General features: G+C 48.9%; 1 protein-coding gene across 5 annotated transcripts in view; it reads left to right on the plus strand.

Annotated features, from left to right (window-relative positions):
- The window catches only part of DLGAP5 (DLG associated protein 5), a 200,368-nt gene extending 187,391 nt beyond the window's left edge, over nucleotides 1-12,977 (plus strand). For 4 of the 5 annotated variants that reach the window (XM_075331247.1, XM_075331246.1, XM_075331249.1 and 1 more), the window contains exons 16-19: nucleotides 8,240-8,300; nucleotides 8,389-8,641; nucleotides 9,038-9,093; nucleotides 11,905-12,977. In XM_075331247.1, coding sequence (XP_075187362.1) covers nucleotides 8,240-8,300; nucleotides 8,389-8,641; nucleotides 9,038-9,093; nucleotides 11,905-11,979 — 445 coding nt within the window. In that variant the 3' untranslated portion in view covers nucleotides 11,980-12,977. The remainder of the gene's footprint in view (nucleotides 1-8,239; nucleotides 8,301-8,388; nucleotides 8,642-9,037; nucleotides 9,094-11,904) is intronic. The other variant, XM_075331245.1, reaches the window with a different exon arrangement.
- Nucleotides 12,978-16,037: the final 3,060 nt, after the last annotated feature.

Genomic DNA, 16,037 nt, shown 5'->3' on the forward strand with positions numbered 1-16,037 from the left:
TACGTGGAGGACTCCGGCACGGACCGCAGTCCCAGACCGGCTAAGCGGGCTCGCTTAGAATCTTCCTCGACTTCATCACGCTGTTCGGGGTCTCAGCTTGAGGACTCTCTAGAGGATGAGGCGGAGGTCGCAGCCCAGGACTCTGACCCTGACGTTGCTCTCAATCTTGATACACCTGAAGGGGACGCCATAGTAAATGACCTTATAGCGTCCATCAACCAGGTGCTAGATCTTTCTTCCCCCAACTCCACCTATAGAGGAGTCGGCTGCACAGCAGGAGAAACACCAATTTAGGTTTCCCAAACGTACTCGGAGTTTTTTCTTCGATCACTCGAACTTCAGAGATGCTGTCCTGAAGCACAGGGCTTTCCCGGACAAGCGCTTTACTAAACGCCTTAATGACACACGTTACCCCTTCCCCTCTGACGTAGTTAAGGGTTGGGCTCAATGTCCCAAGGTGGATCCTCCAGTCTCTAGACTGGCGGCTAGATCCGTAGTAGCAGTGGCTGACGGTTCAACGCTCAAGGATGCCACTGACAGGCAGAGCTCCTAATGAAATCCATCTATGAAGCCATAGGCGCGTCCTTTGCCCCAGCCTTTGCAGCAGTGTGGGCACTCCAGGCTATCTAAGCTGGTCTGTCTGAGATTAATGCAGTCACACGTACCTCTGCTCCGCAAGTAGCGTCTTTAACGTCTCAGGCGTCGGTATTTTCATCCTACGCCATGAATGCTGTCCTGGACTCGGCTAGCCGTACAGCGGTAGCATCCGCCAATTCGGTGGCAGTCCGCAGGGCCATGTGGCTACGCGAATGGAAGGCAGACTCTGCTTCCAAGAAGTTCTTGACCGGTTTGCCCTTTTCTGGCGACCGATTGTTTGGCGAACAATTGGATGAAATTATTAAGCAATCCAAGGGAAAGGACTCGTCCTTACCCCAGCCCAAACCAAAGAGACCTCAGCAACGAAAAATTCAAGCGAGGTTTCGGTCCTTTCGGCCCTCAGCCAGGTCCCAATCCTCATCGTCCAACAGGCCACAGAAGAGCCAGAGAAACTCTTCTGCAGGGCGGTCTAAGTCACGTCCTCCAAAGACCGCCGGAGGCACCGTCTCCAAGGCGGCCTCCTCATGACTTTCGGCCTCCCCAAACTGCATCCTCGGTCGGTGGCAGGCTCTCCCGCTTTTGCGACGCCTGGTGGCCACATGTCCAAGACCGATGGGTAAGGGACATTCTGTCTCACGGTTACAGGATAGAGTTCAGCTCTCGTCCTCCGACTCGTTTTTTCAGAACATCTCCGCCCCCCGAGCGAACCGTTGCACTTTCTTTGTCGCTCCATTGGGAGACCCAGACAATTGGGTGTATAGCTTCTGCCTCCGGAGGCCACACAAAGTATTACACTTTAAAAAGTGTAACCCCTCCCCTCTGCTATACACCCTCCCGTGCATCACGGGCTCCTCAGTTTTATGCTTTGTGTTGAAGGAGGCACACATGCACACAATGCTCCACATTTTAGTCAGCAGCAGCTGCTGATTTATATCGGATGGAAGAAAAGAGGGCCCCTAACAGGGCCCCCGGCATGCTCCCTTCTCACCCCACTGAGTCGGCGGTGCTGTTAAGGTTGAGGTACCCATTGCGGGTACACAGGCAGGAGCCACATGCCGTTTTCCTTCCCCATCCCTTAGGGGCTCTGGGGAAGTGGGATCCTAACCGGTCATCCAGCCACTGGGACCGGGCTCCCTCCGCAGCCCCTGGGGGAATCTGCCGGACAGGAGACGGAGTATCGTCAGGGACATGGCCCTGCATCTTCAGGTACTCTGTGTCCCCGTTGGGACGGTGCATGAAGCACCTTGGCCTCAGACGCAGCTGCGACTGCGGTGTGGATTTTTTGTCTGGGACTACCGCGCCGACCGTGCCTGTTTGCCGGCCGCGGTTTTTACTTTAGTCCCCGGCTTTTGCGGCCTAGTGTGTTAAACTCCCGCCCCTGAGCCTGCCAGTCAGGGAGAAAGGCGGGACGGTCGGTATGATGCAGACAGTGAGGGCTGGAGCACACTTCGCTGTCCTCCGCCCCCCTCACTGATCACTATGGGCCACCAGGTTCCCGCACTTTTGCGGTTCTGCCCACGGCTCTCTCCTCCCCTCGGAACGCCGGCAGCCATTGTTATAATTCTGCCGGTGGAGGATCTCAGAATCTGCTCCACTGCTCTGGGAGAGGGGGATCCTAACCGGTCGCCATGCACTGGGACCGGGCTCCATCCGCAGCCCCTGGGGGATTCTGACGGACAGGAGACTGGACATCATCAGGGACAGAGCCCTGCATCATAAGGTACTCTGTGTCCCCTGAGGGACGGTGCATGCAGCATCTGTGTTACAAACGCCGCAGCGGTTGCTGAGTGGTTTGTGAGACTGGGACTACCGCGCCGACCGCGCCATGTTTGCCGGCCGCGTTTTTAAATTTAGTCCCCGGCTCTTACGGCCTAGTACCATATACTCCCGTTCTCGGGCCTGCCAGTCAGGGGTAACGACGGGACGGCCGACTGGACGTCGGCAGGGAGGGCTGGAGCATACGTTGGTATCCTCCTTCCCCCTCACTGAGCACTGTGGGGCACCAGTTTGTCAGGTGCTGACCCCCCTTGGTGCCGCAGTGTGTGTATATATATATGTGTGTGTGTGTGTGTGTGTGTGTGTGTGTGTGTGTGTGTATGTATATATGTTTATTTATATGGTATATGATCTCACTGTTCGGCAGCATTATTTGCTTTTGGTCTGCTCTTAAAGAGTAAGGGTGCCAAAGCACTGGCTTATTTTACAACCTGTACCTCTTGTGAATGCTTGGCCCCGGGGGCACTCACTCAGCCGGAGCCTCCGGCACTGGTGGGACCCTCGGCCAGGTGGTACCGCCGGTTTCCACTGCACAGATGACAGGGACAGAGTTTGCATGTTGGAATCGGCAAATCCCTGAGTAGCTTTCACATTCCAGGACTCAGTCTATGGACAGAGGGTCTGCTAAGATACTGGAAGCCTTGCAGTCCAGACCGATAACACAGGGCCAGGGAGCTGTGAGTTCATCGCTCCCGGGTCTCTCTAGGTCGGTACAACAAGGGGCTCCTGGGGTAACACCCAGATCCCACGGTGAGAACTCCGTCACGGACCACGGTCTATGATAGGCTAAGCGGGCCCGCTGGGAACCTTCCCCGACTTCATCAGGAGTGCGTGTTTCGATCACTCTAACTCCAGAGGGGCCGTCCAGAAGCACAGAACTTTGCGGACAAGCGCTTACTAAGCGCCTTATTGACACGCGTTACCCTTTTCCCCCCTGACGTTGTTAAGGGTTGGGCTCAGTGTCACAGGGTGGATCCTCCAGTCTCTAGGCTGGCGGCTAGATCCGTAGTATTAGTGGCAGATGTCCATCTCTCACGAATGCCACTGACAGGCAAATAAAGCTTATGATGAAATCCATCTATGAAGCCATAGTCTCATCTTTTGCTCCAGCCTTCGCAGCCGGGAGGGCACTCCAAGCTATCTCAGCTTCTCAGGCTGAGATTATTGCGGTTGCACATGCCTCTGCCACGCAGGTTGTGTCCTTCACTTCAGGCGTAGGTTTTTTCGTTCTACGCCATGAACGCCGTTCCTGGACTCTGCGAGCCGTACAGCGGTAGCATCCACCAAGTCGGTGGCAGTCTGCAGGGCCATGTGGCTACGTGAATGGAAGGCAGGCTCTGCTTCCAAGAAGTTCTTAACCGGTTTGCCATTTTCTGGCGACCGTTTGTTTGGCGAGCAATTGGATGAAGTTACTAGACAGTCCAAGGGAAAGGTCTCGTCCTTGCCCCAGTCCAAAGGTTTCGGTCATTTCGGTCCTCAGCAAAGTTCCGTTCCTCCACGTCCAACAGGTCAGAGGAGGGCTAGAGGAACTCTTCTGCATGGCGGTCTAAGTCACAAGGCGGCTTCCTCATGACTTCGGCCTCACCAAGACCGCGTCCTCGGTCGGTGGCAGGCTCTCCCACTTTTGCGACGCCTGGTGGCCACATGTCCAAGACCGATGGGTGAGAGACATTCTGTCTCACGGTTACAGGATAGAGCTCTGCTCTCGTCCTCCGACTCGTTTCCTCAAAACATCTCCGCCCCCGAGCGAGCCGATGCGCTTTTTCAGGAGGTGAACACTCTGAAGCCTCGATGTCACAAGGAGACTTCCTAGCATCAATTGACATCAAGGATGCTTATCTCCATGTGCCGATCGCACCCGAGCTTCAACGCTTTCTGCGTTTCGCCATCAGGGACGAACACCTTCAGTTCGTGGCACTGCCATTCGGCCTGGCGACAGCCCCACGGGTCTTCACCAAGGTCATGGCAGCAGTGGTGGCGGTCCTACACTCTCAGGGCCACTCGGTGATCACTTACCTAGACGATCTTCTAGTCAAGACACCCTCCTGGGTGGCATGTCAACACAACCTGACCATTGCTCTGGAGACTCTCCAGGGGTTCGGGTGGATCATCAAATTTCCAAGGTCAAAACTGACACCGACCCAATCACTGACTTACCTCGGGATGGAGTTTCATACTCTCTCAGCGATAGTGAAGCTTCCGCTGCATAGTCAGCGTTCACTACAGACAGGGGTGCAATCTCTCCTTCAGGCCCAGTCACCCCTTGAGGCGCCTCATGCACTTTCTCAGGAAGATGGTGGCAGCAAGGGAAGCAGTTCCCTTGCGCAGTTTCGTCTGCGTCCGATTCTATCGGACACCGCAAATGGGACAGGAGGTCGACGTCCCTAGACAAGAACGTCTCTTTCCCTTGCAGCAAAACCTCTCTTCAGTGGTGTCTTCTTTCCACTTCCTGGGCGAAGGAAAAATCCTTCCGGCCCCCAGCCGGGGCTGTGGTCACGACGGACGCGAGTCTGTCAGGGTGGGGAGCGGTCTTCCTCCACCACTCGGCTCAGGGAACCTGGACTCCGACAGAGTCCTCCCTTCAGATCAATGTTCTGGAGATAAGGGCAGTGGATCTAGCCCTAAAGGTGTTCCAGCGGTGGCTGGAGGGCAGGCAGATCCGAATTCAGTCGGACAACGCCACGGCGGTTGCGTACATCAACCACCAGGGCGGCACACGCAGTCGTCAAGCCTTCCGAGCAGTTCGGCGGATTCGGCGGGGGGCGGAAGCCACAGCCTCCAACATCTCCGCAGTTCACATCCCGGGCGTAGAAAACTGGGAAGCAGATTTTCTCAGTCGCCAGGGCATGGACGCAGGGGAATGGTCTCTTCACCCGCACGTGTTTCTAGAGATCTGTTGCCGCTGGGGAACGCCGGACGTCGATCTAATGGCGTCTCGGCACTACAACAAAGTCCCGGCATTCATGGCTCGGTCCAAGGATCACAGAGCTCTGGCGGCAGACGCGCTAGTTCACGACTGGTCGCAGTTTCGACTGCCTTATGTATTTCCTCCTCTGGCACTACTGCCCAGAGTGTTACGCAAGATCAGGTCAGACTGTCGCCGCGCCATCCTCGTCGCTCCAGACTGGCCGAGGTGATCGTGGTACCCGGATCTGTGGCACCTCACGGTGGGTCAACCGTGGACACTCCCAGACCGACCAGACTTGCTGCCTCAAGGGCCATATTTCCTTCTGAATTCAGCGGCTCTAAACCTGACTGTGTGGCCATTGAGTCCTGGCTCCTAGCGTCATCAGGGATATCTACAGATGTCATTGCCACCATGAGACAGGCCAGGAAACCAACGTCCGCCAAGATCTATCACAGGACTTGGAGGATCTTCTTATCCTGGTGCTCTGATCAGGGTTTTATTCCCTGGCAGTTTGCCTTGCCCACTTTTCTTTCTTTCCTTCAATCCGGAATGGACAAGGGCTTGTCTCTCGGCTCTCTCAAGGGACAAGTATCGGCGCTTTCCGGTCCCACCTTACAAGCGTCCGTTAACACCCTCGGATCTTAACAGGGTGCTGACGACTCTTCAGAAGCCACTTTTCGAGCCGATGCGGGATCTCTCTATCTCGCCTTTCGCAAAGGGTGGCCTTCCTAGTGGCAGTCACATCACTCAGAAGAGTGTCTCAGCTAGCAGCGCTGTCATGCAAAGCCCCCTTCCTGGTCTTTCACCAGGATAGAGTGGTTCTACGTCCGGTCCCGGACTTTCTCCCTAAGGTATCCCCGTTTCATCTCAATCAGGATATCGTCTTACCCTCTTTGGGTCCGCATCCAGTTCACCAATGTGAAAAGGATTTGCATTTATTAGATCTGGTGAGAGCACTCCGGCTCTACAATTCTCGCACGGCGCCCCTGCGCCGGTCTGATGCGCTCTTGTCCTTATCGCGGGCCAGAGTAAGGGATTTCAGGTTTTCAAGTCAACCTTGGCTCGGTGGATCAAGGAACCGATTCTTGAAGCCTACCGTTCTTTTAGGCTTCCGATTCCTGCAGGGCTGAAGGCCCATTCTACCAGAGCTGTCGGTGTCCTGGGCATTGCGACACCAGGCTACGGCTCGGCAGGTGTGTCAGGCGGCTACCTGGTCGAGTCTGCACACTTTCACGAAACACTATCAGGTGCATGCCGATGATTCGGCAGATGCCAGCCTAGGTAGGCGACTCCTTCAGGCGGCAGTTGCCCACCTGTAAGAGGGGGCCGTTTTTCGGCTCTTTTTATCGAGGTATTCTTTTACCCACCCAGGGATTGCTTTTGGACATCCCAATTGTCTGGGTCTCCCAATGGAGCGACAAAGAAGGGAATTTTGTTTACTTACCGTAAATTCCTTTTCTTCTAGCTCCTATTGGGAGACCCAGCACCCGCCCCTGTTCTCTTCGGGCTGTTCTTTTGTGTACACATGTTGTTCATGTTGAATTGTTCTTTTGGTTCATGGTTTCAGTTCTCCGAACATCCTTCGGATTGAATTTACCTTAGACCAATTTATAAGTTTCCTCCTTCCTGCTTTGGCACCAAAACTGATGAGCCCGTGATGCACGGGAGGGTGTATAGCAGAGGGGAGGGGTTACACTTTTTAAAGTGTAATACTTTGTGTGGCCTCCGGAGGCAGAAGCTATACACCCAATTGTCTGGGTCTCCCAATAGGAGCTAGAAGAAATGAATTTACGGTAAGTAAACAAAATTCCCTTCTTTCTGCCCTCTGCATGACAGAAGTGCGCAGGAGCATCCACACAAATCCTAGTAGACAGCTGGTGTTTGCCACTTCCGCCAAGTGACTTTCCAAGGTAGGCAATTGAGAACCTGGAATCCAACTACTTAGCGCAGGGGTCTCAACCTCGGCTGGGTGTATGGGCCGCACATAGAAGAATTATTTGGGTGGGGGCTGCATTCTTTGCAGGGACAAGTGACATTTTAGTGATTCCATGTACTTTCTTCTATACACCTTTTGGATCACTTTTTGTGAAATTTTTGCTGGCTTATTAAAACAAACTTGCACTTTGTCCAAAGCATTTTTAATAACTTTTTTTTTTTTTCTTCTTGTGCCCAGTAGTAATGTGCCCATTCTTGTAGCATTGTGCTCATTCTTGTCCCCTGTAGTAATGTCCACCATCATTGTGCCCATCCTTGTAGTATTGTACCCAAGTAGTAATGTCTCCAGTCCTCATCCTAGTTCCCTACTATGCCATTCTTGACATACAAAAAGAAGAAAAAAAATTCTTCACTTTCCTCCATTCCCTGTTTTCTCTAAACTGCTTGTTGTGGCCTGTAGACCCCGTGACGATCGTGTTACCATGCAAGGGGACGGTGCCGGCAGGGCTTTACTACACTTGATTCATTTGTGGCACAGCATGCACTTAGGAGCTCTCTGCACTTTACCAATCACAGACAAGCAGGTGACTTCATACATCGATGTTACCTGCTTGACATTGGTATAGTCCTGCCGGCCCCCTGCATAGTAATGCGATCTTCACGGGGTCTGCGGGCACTCAGGCTGCAACAAGCAGCCTCAGGCCGTGTGTTTGAGACCTCTGACTTGGCTCCTTTTCTAGTTTGCCTGCTATGTAATGAAGACAGTCTCGTAAAGCTGAACCCTCAAACTTTTTAGATCTTTGAAGGGTTGATCATTTAAGTTTTGGTCAAGAAGTACCCCATCCAAATGTAGAAATTGGCAAATTAAGTGTTGAAGACAGGTTTGGGGATAGATCAACCTCATGATGAGCAAGCAGTGTGGTGCCTATCGCTACAGTCTTGCTCCATCTGAGCGTCTTCAATGTTCTTGGACATTTCTCTCCATACAACTGATCAGTTACTGATGCATCGTTTTATCTTCAGTTTGCAGAACCAAGAGCCGGATCCTACACTCCAGAATCGGGAGACTACAGAGGCAGATTGTGTGAGTTTGCTTTTCTTTAATCTATTTCACCTTATTTTAGGGTTCTATGTACAATGGAGGTCCTCATTGTGTCTCATGTCTAACACAGGTCCCTGAAGTAGTTGACCTGACGAGGTACTTGGTTCCCACTCACACGGTCTCCTTGGGAGCAGTGGACTCTCCAGGTTTAGAATGTATGAGCATTGAAACAAGCCAAACTACTCAAGATGGCTGTAACCCGGAGACCAGTATAGAGATAAGCGTGACTTCAGATGATGTTTTCATGTGCAGTCCAGAAAAAGACGTACATGCACCACAAACTCCCTCGTTACTGGAGACGTCAGAGCCGGGGCCTGATGAAGGTATGCATCGCTCTTCACCCTTGAGTCTTGTGGAAGAGGCAATCAATAATGGTTAAAGCATCAATAAACCTAAAGTACAAAAGTGTAGATTGAGTTGAACATGATTCTTCATTTTGTCCTGTCAAGTCAGTGTTTACTTGCAGCTCGGCATCTTGCGTGCTTTTGGCGTTTACTAGACCCCATGAAATCACATGAGGCCTCACTACAGCTAGGACAACAATAGTAGTATGTAAATTGCATCTAAAAAGTTGTGACTCATACATAATTCTGTGCTCAGCCCATTCTAGTATCTAGCACAGCATCACTTGTGACTCCCCCCTTGAATGGATAGTGTTTGACATCTGGAAAAAGTATTCAATAAAGCTATACATTTTTTTTTTTTTTTTTGTTATATAGATGTGAAGACCTCCAGCGCTCCGCTTGATTTCCTTGGAAGCTGCACCCCGATCATGGTAGAGAAGTGATTTTATTCCTCAATCATCTGAAGATGAGATGGTAGAAATGAGGCTTTTTATATGTATAATGTATATGTTCAGTCTTTTTGTCCTTTTATATTTATTCTAGATTAATAAACTGCTTTGTATCTATTAGTGTGGGGAGTTTTATTTCCCTCTCGAGTGCTGTACCAAAAACACTCAGAAAATGCGGGTCATTGAAAATGGGATCACTGATTCAGTGACTTTTGACAAGCTGCTTCTGCTGGGCAGGGGGTTCAGCATGTGTGCATCCAATACTAGGGCTCTGAGCACTATAGAAGTGCTGTCAATCTATTTGAATATCCATTTAAAGGGAACCTGTCACCAGTTTTTGCAGAATTAAACCAAAAGTATCCCCTTCTGCAGCTACTGGGCTGCGTTCTATGAAGGTACTCCTTGTTTCCTGACTCCCCTTGCAGAACCCACAAGACATATAGTGGTGCGTGTATAATCTCGGCCACCATGTATGTAAATGAACCGTTCTGGTAGGATGGGCGGTTTGTTCAATTTTTTTTTTTTTTTTTTTTTTTTTGCTTCTCGCTCCGTTCCTTTCTGCTGTCCTCCTTTTTGATGATTGACATGGATGACTCTTCCGTCATCATCCATTCCAAGCTTGGGCAGACATGAAAACATAGGTGCACTTGCACGAGCTGGTAAGGACAACTAAACAGTAACAGGAGCCAAAAAAGACACCCATCTAACCCTGAACGGTTCATTTAAATTTGTGGCGGCAGATTTTTATAAAGGTATGTAAACTCACCTTTCTGGTCAGATGGGCATCCTCTTTTTTCGGCTCCTGTCCCTCCTTTGCCGTCTTCATCGGCTTGCACAAGCGCACCTGTTTTTGGCTCTGCCTGCAATGGGGCAGAGCAAAGTGCACCTGCACAAGCCGGGAATTAATGCACAGGTACGCCATTTTGACCAGCTACTTGGATGACTGAGGCGTCAGTGACGTCAATCATCAAAGGAGAACAGCAAAAAGGAGGGAGGAGATGAAAAAGACGCTAATAAGTTTTGAAATCCTTGGATTTGCATTACTCATAGTACTCATTATCTAACACACACACACACACACACACACACACACACACACACACACACACACACACACACACACACACACACACACACACACACACACACACACACACACACACACACACACACACACACACACACACACTATATGTAATGCGAGTCAATGGGGAAAACTCTTAATGTAACAAATCAAATGCTGTACTATTTGTGTGAGTAGCAAATAGTATGGCTTTTGGGTTACTTGTTACATTGCAAGTATTCCCCATTGACTTGAATTGCACAGTTTGGAATGCATACGTGAGTATTAGAGTACTCATTATGAGTATCACAAATCAAAGTATTTTGAAACTCTCCCAACATTACTCCTATCCCACCAGAACTGTTTAGTAACATGGTGGCATATTTTAGAGGTACCGTATTTTTTGGACCATAATATGCACCCTGGTTTTAGAGAAGGAAAATAAAATTTTAAGCAAAAAAAATGTGGTCATGACACTGTTATGAGGCAAATATCTGCTGCTGACACTGTTATGGGGGTTATGTCCCCAAATTCTCTAAAGTACCCCATCCTGGTAATGATCCTTCTGCTTTGTGTGTGTATATATGGCCCCCATCCTGCTGTATGGCTCCCACCATCATCCTGCTATGATCTGCATCCTGTGGCACACAAAAAAATAAATAAAAGTTTACACTCTCTCCTTTCCTCGCTCCATGCAGTGTCGCTCTTCCTGTCTGCCAGCAGCGCTGTTGAGCCGGCCACGATCCCTGCAGCATTGCGATGTCCTCCTGGCCGGGCTGGTGGTGGCTGCATGTGGACACAGCGATGATGTCATTGCTGTGAGCACCGCTAGTTTCCATACAGCTGCGGCCAGCAGACGGGAGGGACGCTGGGAGAGGGAGGGGACGCTGGACGAGGGGGGGGGGGACGCTGGACGAGGGGGGGGGGGACGCCGCACGCAGAGAGGCGCCGGCTTCAGTGGGCCCACGTGGTCACGACAGGTGCTGCTGCAGCCTGCTCATGCTGCCGATGACCCGCTCCACCCTCATTCCCCTGCAGCCTATATTTAGACCATAAAATGCACCCCCCACTTTCTCCTACATTTGGGGGGGGAAAAAGCGTCTTATAGTCCGAAAAATATGGTATGTATTTGTGGGGTCTGCATGAGGAGTCAGGTGCACCTTCATAGAATACAGCCCTGGAGCTGCTTAAGGTGAGACTTTTGGTAGAACATTCAAAACTGGTGACAGGTTCCCTTTTAAGCCACCAAAAAATTAAAAAAAGACGGAGTACCTGTTTTGGCTCTTACAACTGACAGGGCAAACAATTTTAAATTATAAGTGTGTGTGTGTGTGTGTGTGTGTGTGTGTGTGTGTGTTCATTCGTTCTTAAAATGCATTTTTAAGACCACTTTTGCAATTTGATCCTCAGTATTTGCAGTTTACCTTCATTACCCTCTGTGCTTGAGGGTCCATTACTGGCTGCAGAAAGAATTTGATGCAATCCTTTATCTTTTTCTAGGCTGCTGTCTACTCATTTATGACCAAGTTTTATAAAGCCAAAGTATGGAAAAATTAATAATCTAATTGCAAAACTTATTTTAGCCCCCAACCCATGCAATTAGTCAGCAAACTTTTTTTAAGTACAATTACTATAAGGCCATATGTAACACCCCACTTGTATAAAGAGTAGTGATGCATCCCTATGAATTCATAAGTCCTTACCCAAAACTAACTGAAGTTTCTTTGCAGGTTCAGTCTTCTCCTATGATGGGCACTTTTCCTGGACTGACAGATTTAATGACGTTTTCACCAATGGAGCATTGATCAACTTTTCTACGAACGATGCAGCGATATCAGACCTCTACAGATTAGAAGCCGGGAGTCTTACCTTCCAAACCTCATCTATGTGTATAGTGCGAGTTGTACTGATCTGTTACATGTATATCATGGATATATTGTAAGCGTTGCAATTTTTAACCATTTACAAGTCTGCCTCTGTATTTAATTTAGAAAATTTTTATTCTTACCTCGAGGCATCTAGTGTTTTAGACTGTAATTTTATTATAAGCTCAAAAGTATTTGTGCAAGTGAAATAAGCCATAAACAATAACTGTCTACAAATATCTGAAAGGTAGTTACAGCGCAGAGGAAACTACCCTATTCTCATTAGCTCAAGGCAGTACAAGAAGCAATGGGATGAAACTTAAAGGAAGGAGATTCAGATTAGACATTAGGAAAAAAAGAAAAAAAAAACTGAGTGGAACAGGCAAGCACGGGAGGTGGTGAGCTCTCCATCAATGGAAATCTTCAAATGGAAACTAGATAAATAAACATAGTTGGGAGTGTAGGCTTTGCTAAATCATCCCAGGGCGTTGGAAGGGACCTTGAGCTATCTGGTCCAACGCTACCATTCTATGAACTATTATGTCTTTATTTGCCTGTGCTAAGACTACCCAGAGTGTAGTAGAAAAAGCTTTTTAATCCAAAATTACATATTCTCTGTAGAAAAATGGAGATGTTTCAGAATTTCTCTTTCAATTTAAAGTGTTTCAAAATAAGAATACTTTGCTACTTATATGTTCCTTTAAATTTTCTGCCATGAAAGTAGAAGTAAGGTCTGTCCTTTCTTTACAAGACCACTGCAACCAATCATTATCTTAATGCATATGTGGCATTTGTCTGCACCAGATATATGGATGAACATCAACTTTGGGCTAGTAACTAGGGCAAATTAACTATTCAAGTATATTTGTGCTCATTTACTGGTCTAATGCACAATTATATAGTAAAGGAGAGAGGGTTTACCCACCCTGAAGGCCAGGAAACCTACAGCATTGAAAAGGTTGAGCCTCTCTATGCATCAGTGGTTTCCTGTCCTTCACGTGGGGAGAAAATGCCTACAGCAGCCGGTGCTGCTGCGAGAAGAAAGATGACTAACCTTATAGCCATTGCTGGGGAGGGGTGGGAGTATGGCCTGATGTCAGTGCGTTCCCTGCGCTGACCCCTGGCCGCTCCCCGTAAAGAGGAGCATGGCCTGGTTTGGAGTCAATTGTTCCTGGGAGCCGTAGTGATAGGCAGCTGAGGAGGAATGTGACAGCCACTTGGGTGATCTGGCGCTATCTGCAAGGAGCCGGTGACCCGGCAACTGGAAACCGCCCCAGATTCAGAATTTCTGCAGGATGATTGGTGCTCTGCCAACATGGAGCAGCCTGCAGAGACTGTGGAAGTGACTGCACCGCCGGCCCTGGTATTCTGGTTCCTTGGTGGGTGAGTTCAGGTGGGGGGGGGGTTCCATAGTGCAATTATGACATTGTCTGCATGTCTGTTTTGTCTAGGTCAAACATTGCCCTATGTAGAACTAAGCTGGCGGCTGCCTATAATAAGTTGTCAGGAGTCCATCTTTTTGGGAGTTTGAAATCCCTAATTACGGCCTCTTTCACACGTCAGTATTTTGCATCAGTGTTTCATTAGTAATTGGATGCCAAAACCAGGAGTGTCTCAAACTGAGAGAGAACTATAATTGAAAGATTGACACCTGTTCTAAGTTCCACTCCTGGTTTTGGCATCCGAACACTGACAATATACTGATGCAAAATACTGATGTGTGAAAGAGGCCTAAGGATAAGGTAAAGAAACCTGAGTGAAGTTAGGCCAGGCATGCCTTCTGGAAGACAGATGGCCACAGGAGACTCCAGCCTAGAACATGATGGGGAGATTAATAAATTTTACTCAGATATTGAAGGAGGACAGCCATGCCTCCCAATAGAGGATATGGGAAGGCTAATAAAGGTGGTGAGGGCCAACATGAGAATTGAGGACGTCCGAGAGCCCAGATCCGTTCAGGAAATAATGTTTGGGTGGCTGAAGGCACATAAACAAATGCTTCCCAGTCCATAAAAACATCATGGCTTTAAATCAAGCAGGAATGGAAAAGTGGATAAAAAGGTCTTCATTCTGAAAGAAATGAAGATATCCATTCAATTCAGAAGTGTGCCACAATCACAAAAATAGATGCCGCAGTCTCTAAGGTATCCAGGACTACATCCCTCCCATTAGACGACGCAGGATTACTAAAATATCCCTTAGACAAATAAAGTGAACAGTTTCCTAAAAAGGGCCTGTGAATTGGGGGCAGCCACGTGCACTGCTAGATTACTGAGCGTGTGACTGGGTCAACTGGAAACGCAGATAAAGGACAAGTGCCCCAGAGACCAGCTGCTGTCTAGTCTCCCAGTTATTAGAAAAGCAGCGGATTTTCTGGCTGATGCATTGGCGGTTGCTTTGAGGCTCACTACACAGACTTGTTCCCTCTCAAGCTCTGCCAGGAGAGCCTTAGACTGGTTTCCCACATATGGCTTTCACCAGTTTGCCGGATACGGCGCACGCCAGTACACTGTATACAGTACAATGTCAACACCGCAACTTCCGGCTCACATGCTCCGGTCACATAACAGCATGTGACCGGCACTTGTCGCGCTGCCATTGTACCGGCCTTATGGTTGAAGAACTGGAAGGGAGACTTCCACTCCAAGTCGAGGCTCTGTGGGGTCCCGTGTGAAGGAGAATACCTCTTTGGAAAGAGCCTGGATGAAATACTGGAGAAGGCCTCTGATTCCAAGAAGGGATTCCCAAAGGATAACCTCCCAGACTTTAGATCGTTCAAAACTGGCAAGAGAAATAGGTAGCGCAGAGACCTGAAAAAGGGAAGTCCGAACTAGGAGGGACCCAGAAGAAAGGAATGCAGAATGAAGGGTGTTTTTTTTTTTTCTAGAGCCTTCAGAAAACCCAGAAGACAATGATGCCAGGACCCAGGCTGTTGAGGTTACTTCCTGCCTGGGAGAAGATTTCAGCGAGCCGTTGCATTCTGGGTATGGTAACTGAGGGATGGACGCTCAAGTTTAACATCCTTCCCTCAAACAGGTTAATGGTCACAAATACCCAAAGCTTGAGGAAGGGGGGGGGAGCCAGCAGGCCTTGAAAGGCAAAGTGAGGTCCTAGTTACGGAAAGGCATGCTTACCCCGGTTTCGCAAGGAGAAGGGAAAGGTTTTTACAGCCTACTCTTCTTAGTAAAATAAAAGCCAGATGCATTCTTCAAAACCATCATAAGCTTGAAGGGTTGAAATCAATTTATAAATACAGAAGCACTTCAGGATGGAGACAGTCGCCACGGCAGTAAGACTTCTATACCCAGATTGTTTCATAGCAACTAGAGCCCTCAAGGATACCTATTATGCGCCTATTTTTCAGGGACATCAGTGGTTTCTAAGGGTAGCAGTATATCTTCAGGGTCAGCTTACCCATCTGCAGTTTCGAGCCCTACCTTTCAGGCTCTCCATGGCCCCCCAGAGTATTTACAAAGCTGATGGCAGAAATGTCGGCACATATCAGGGAGAAGGATATACTTTCCATACCCTACCTAGACAACTTCTTAGAGGAAGGGAGATTACAGTCAAGCCGCAGGGAGGCGATAGGTCAGGTCTCGGATATTTTAGCAGCGCTAGGCTGGCTTATAAAAACAGACAAATCAAGACTCTACCCCAAACAGATACAGATGTTCCTAGGCATTCTCTTGAATTCCAGACGTCAGAGGTCATTCCTTCCGGAAGAAAAAAAAAAAAAAATTATTAATTATTATTATAATAATAAATAATATAGGAAGACTAGGGGAATTGGTACAGAACCTGATAATAGAGCCAGTTACCACTCTCAGGAGAGCGATGTCAGCCCTGGGATCCCCAACAACCTATATCCCTGCGGTTATCAGGGTCGGAAGCCATTTTTGCAAGCTCCAATCGGAAATCTTAAGTGAAATGGAGGTCAGAGACAGGTTGGACAGAAAGATTTCCATCTCCCAGTCCACCAGGGAGTCGCTACATTGTTG

Source organism: Anomaloglossus baeobatrachus, chromosome 12, assembly GCF_048569485.1.
Source record: "Anomaloglossus baeobatrachus isolate aAnoBae1 chromosome 12, aAnoBae1.hap1, whole genome shotgun sequence".
NCBI classification, from domain to species: domain Eukaryota; kingdom Metazoa; phylum Chordata; class Amphibia; order Anura; family Aromobatidae; genus Anomaloglossus; species Anomaloglossus baeobatrachus.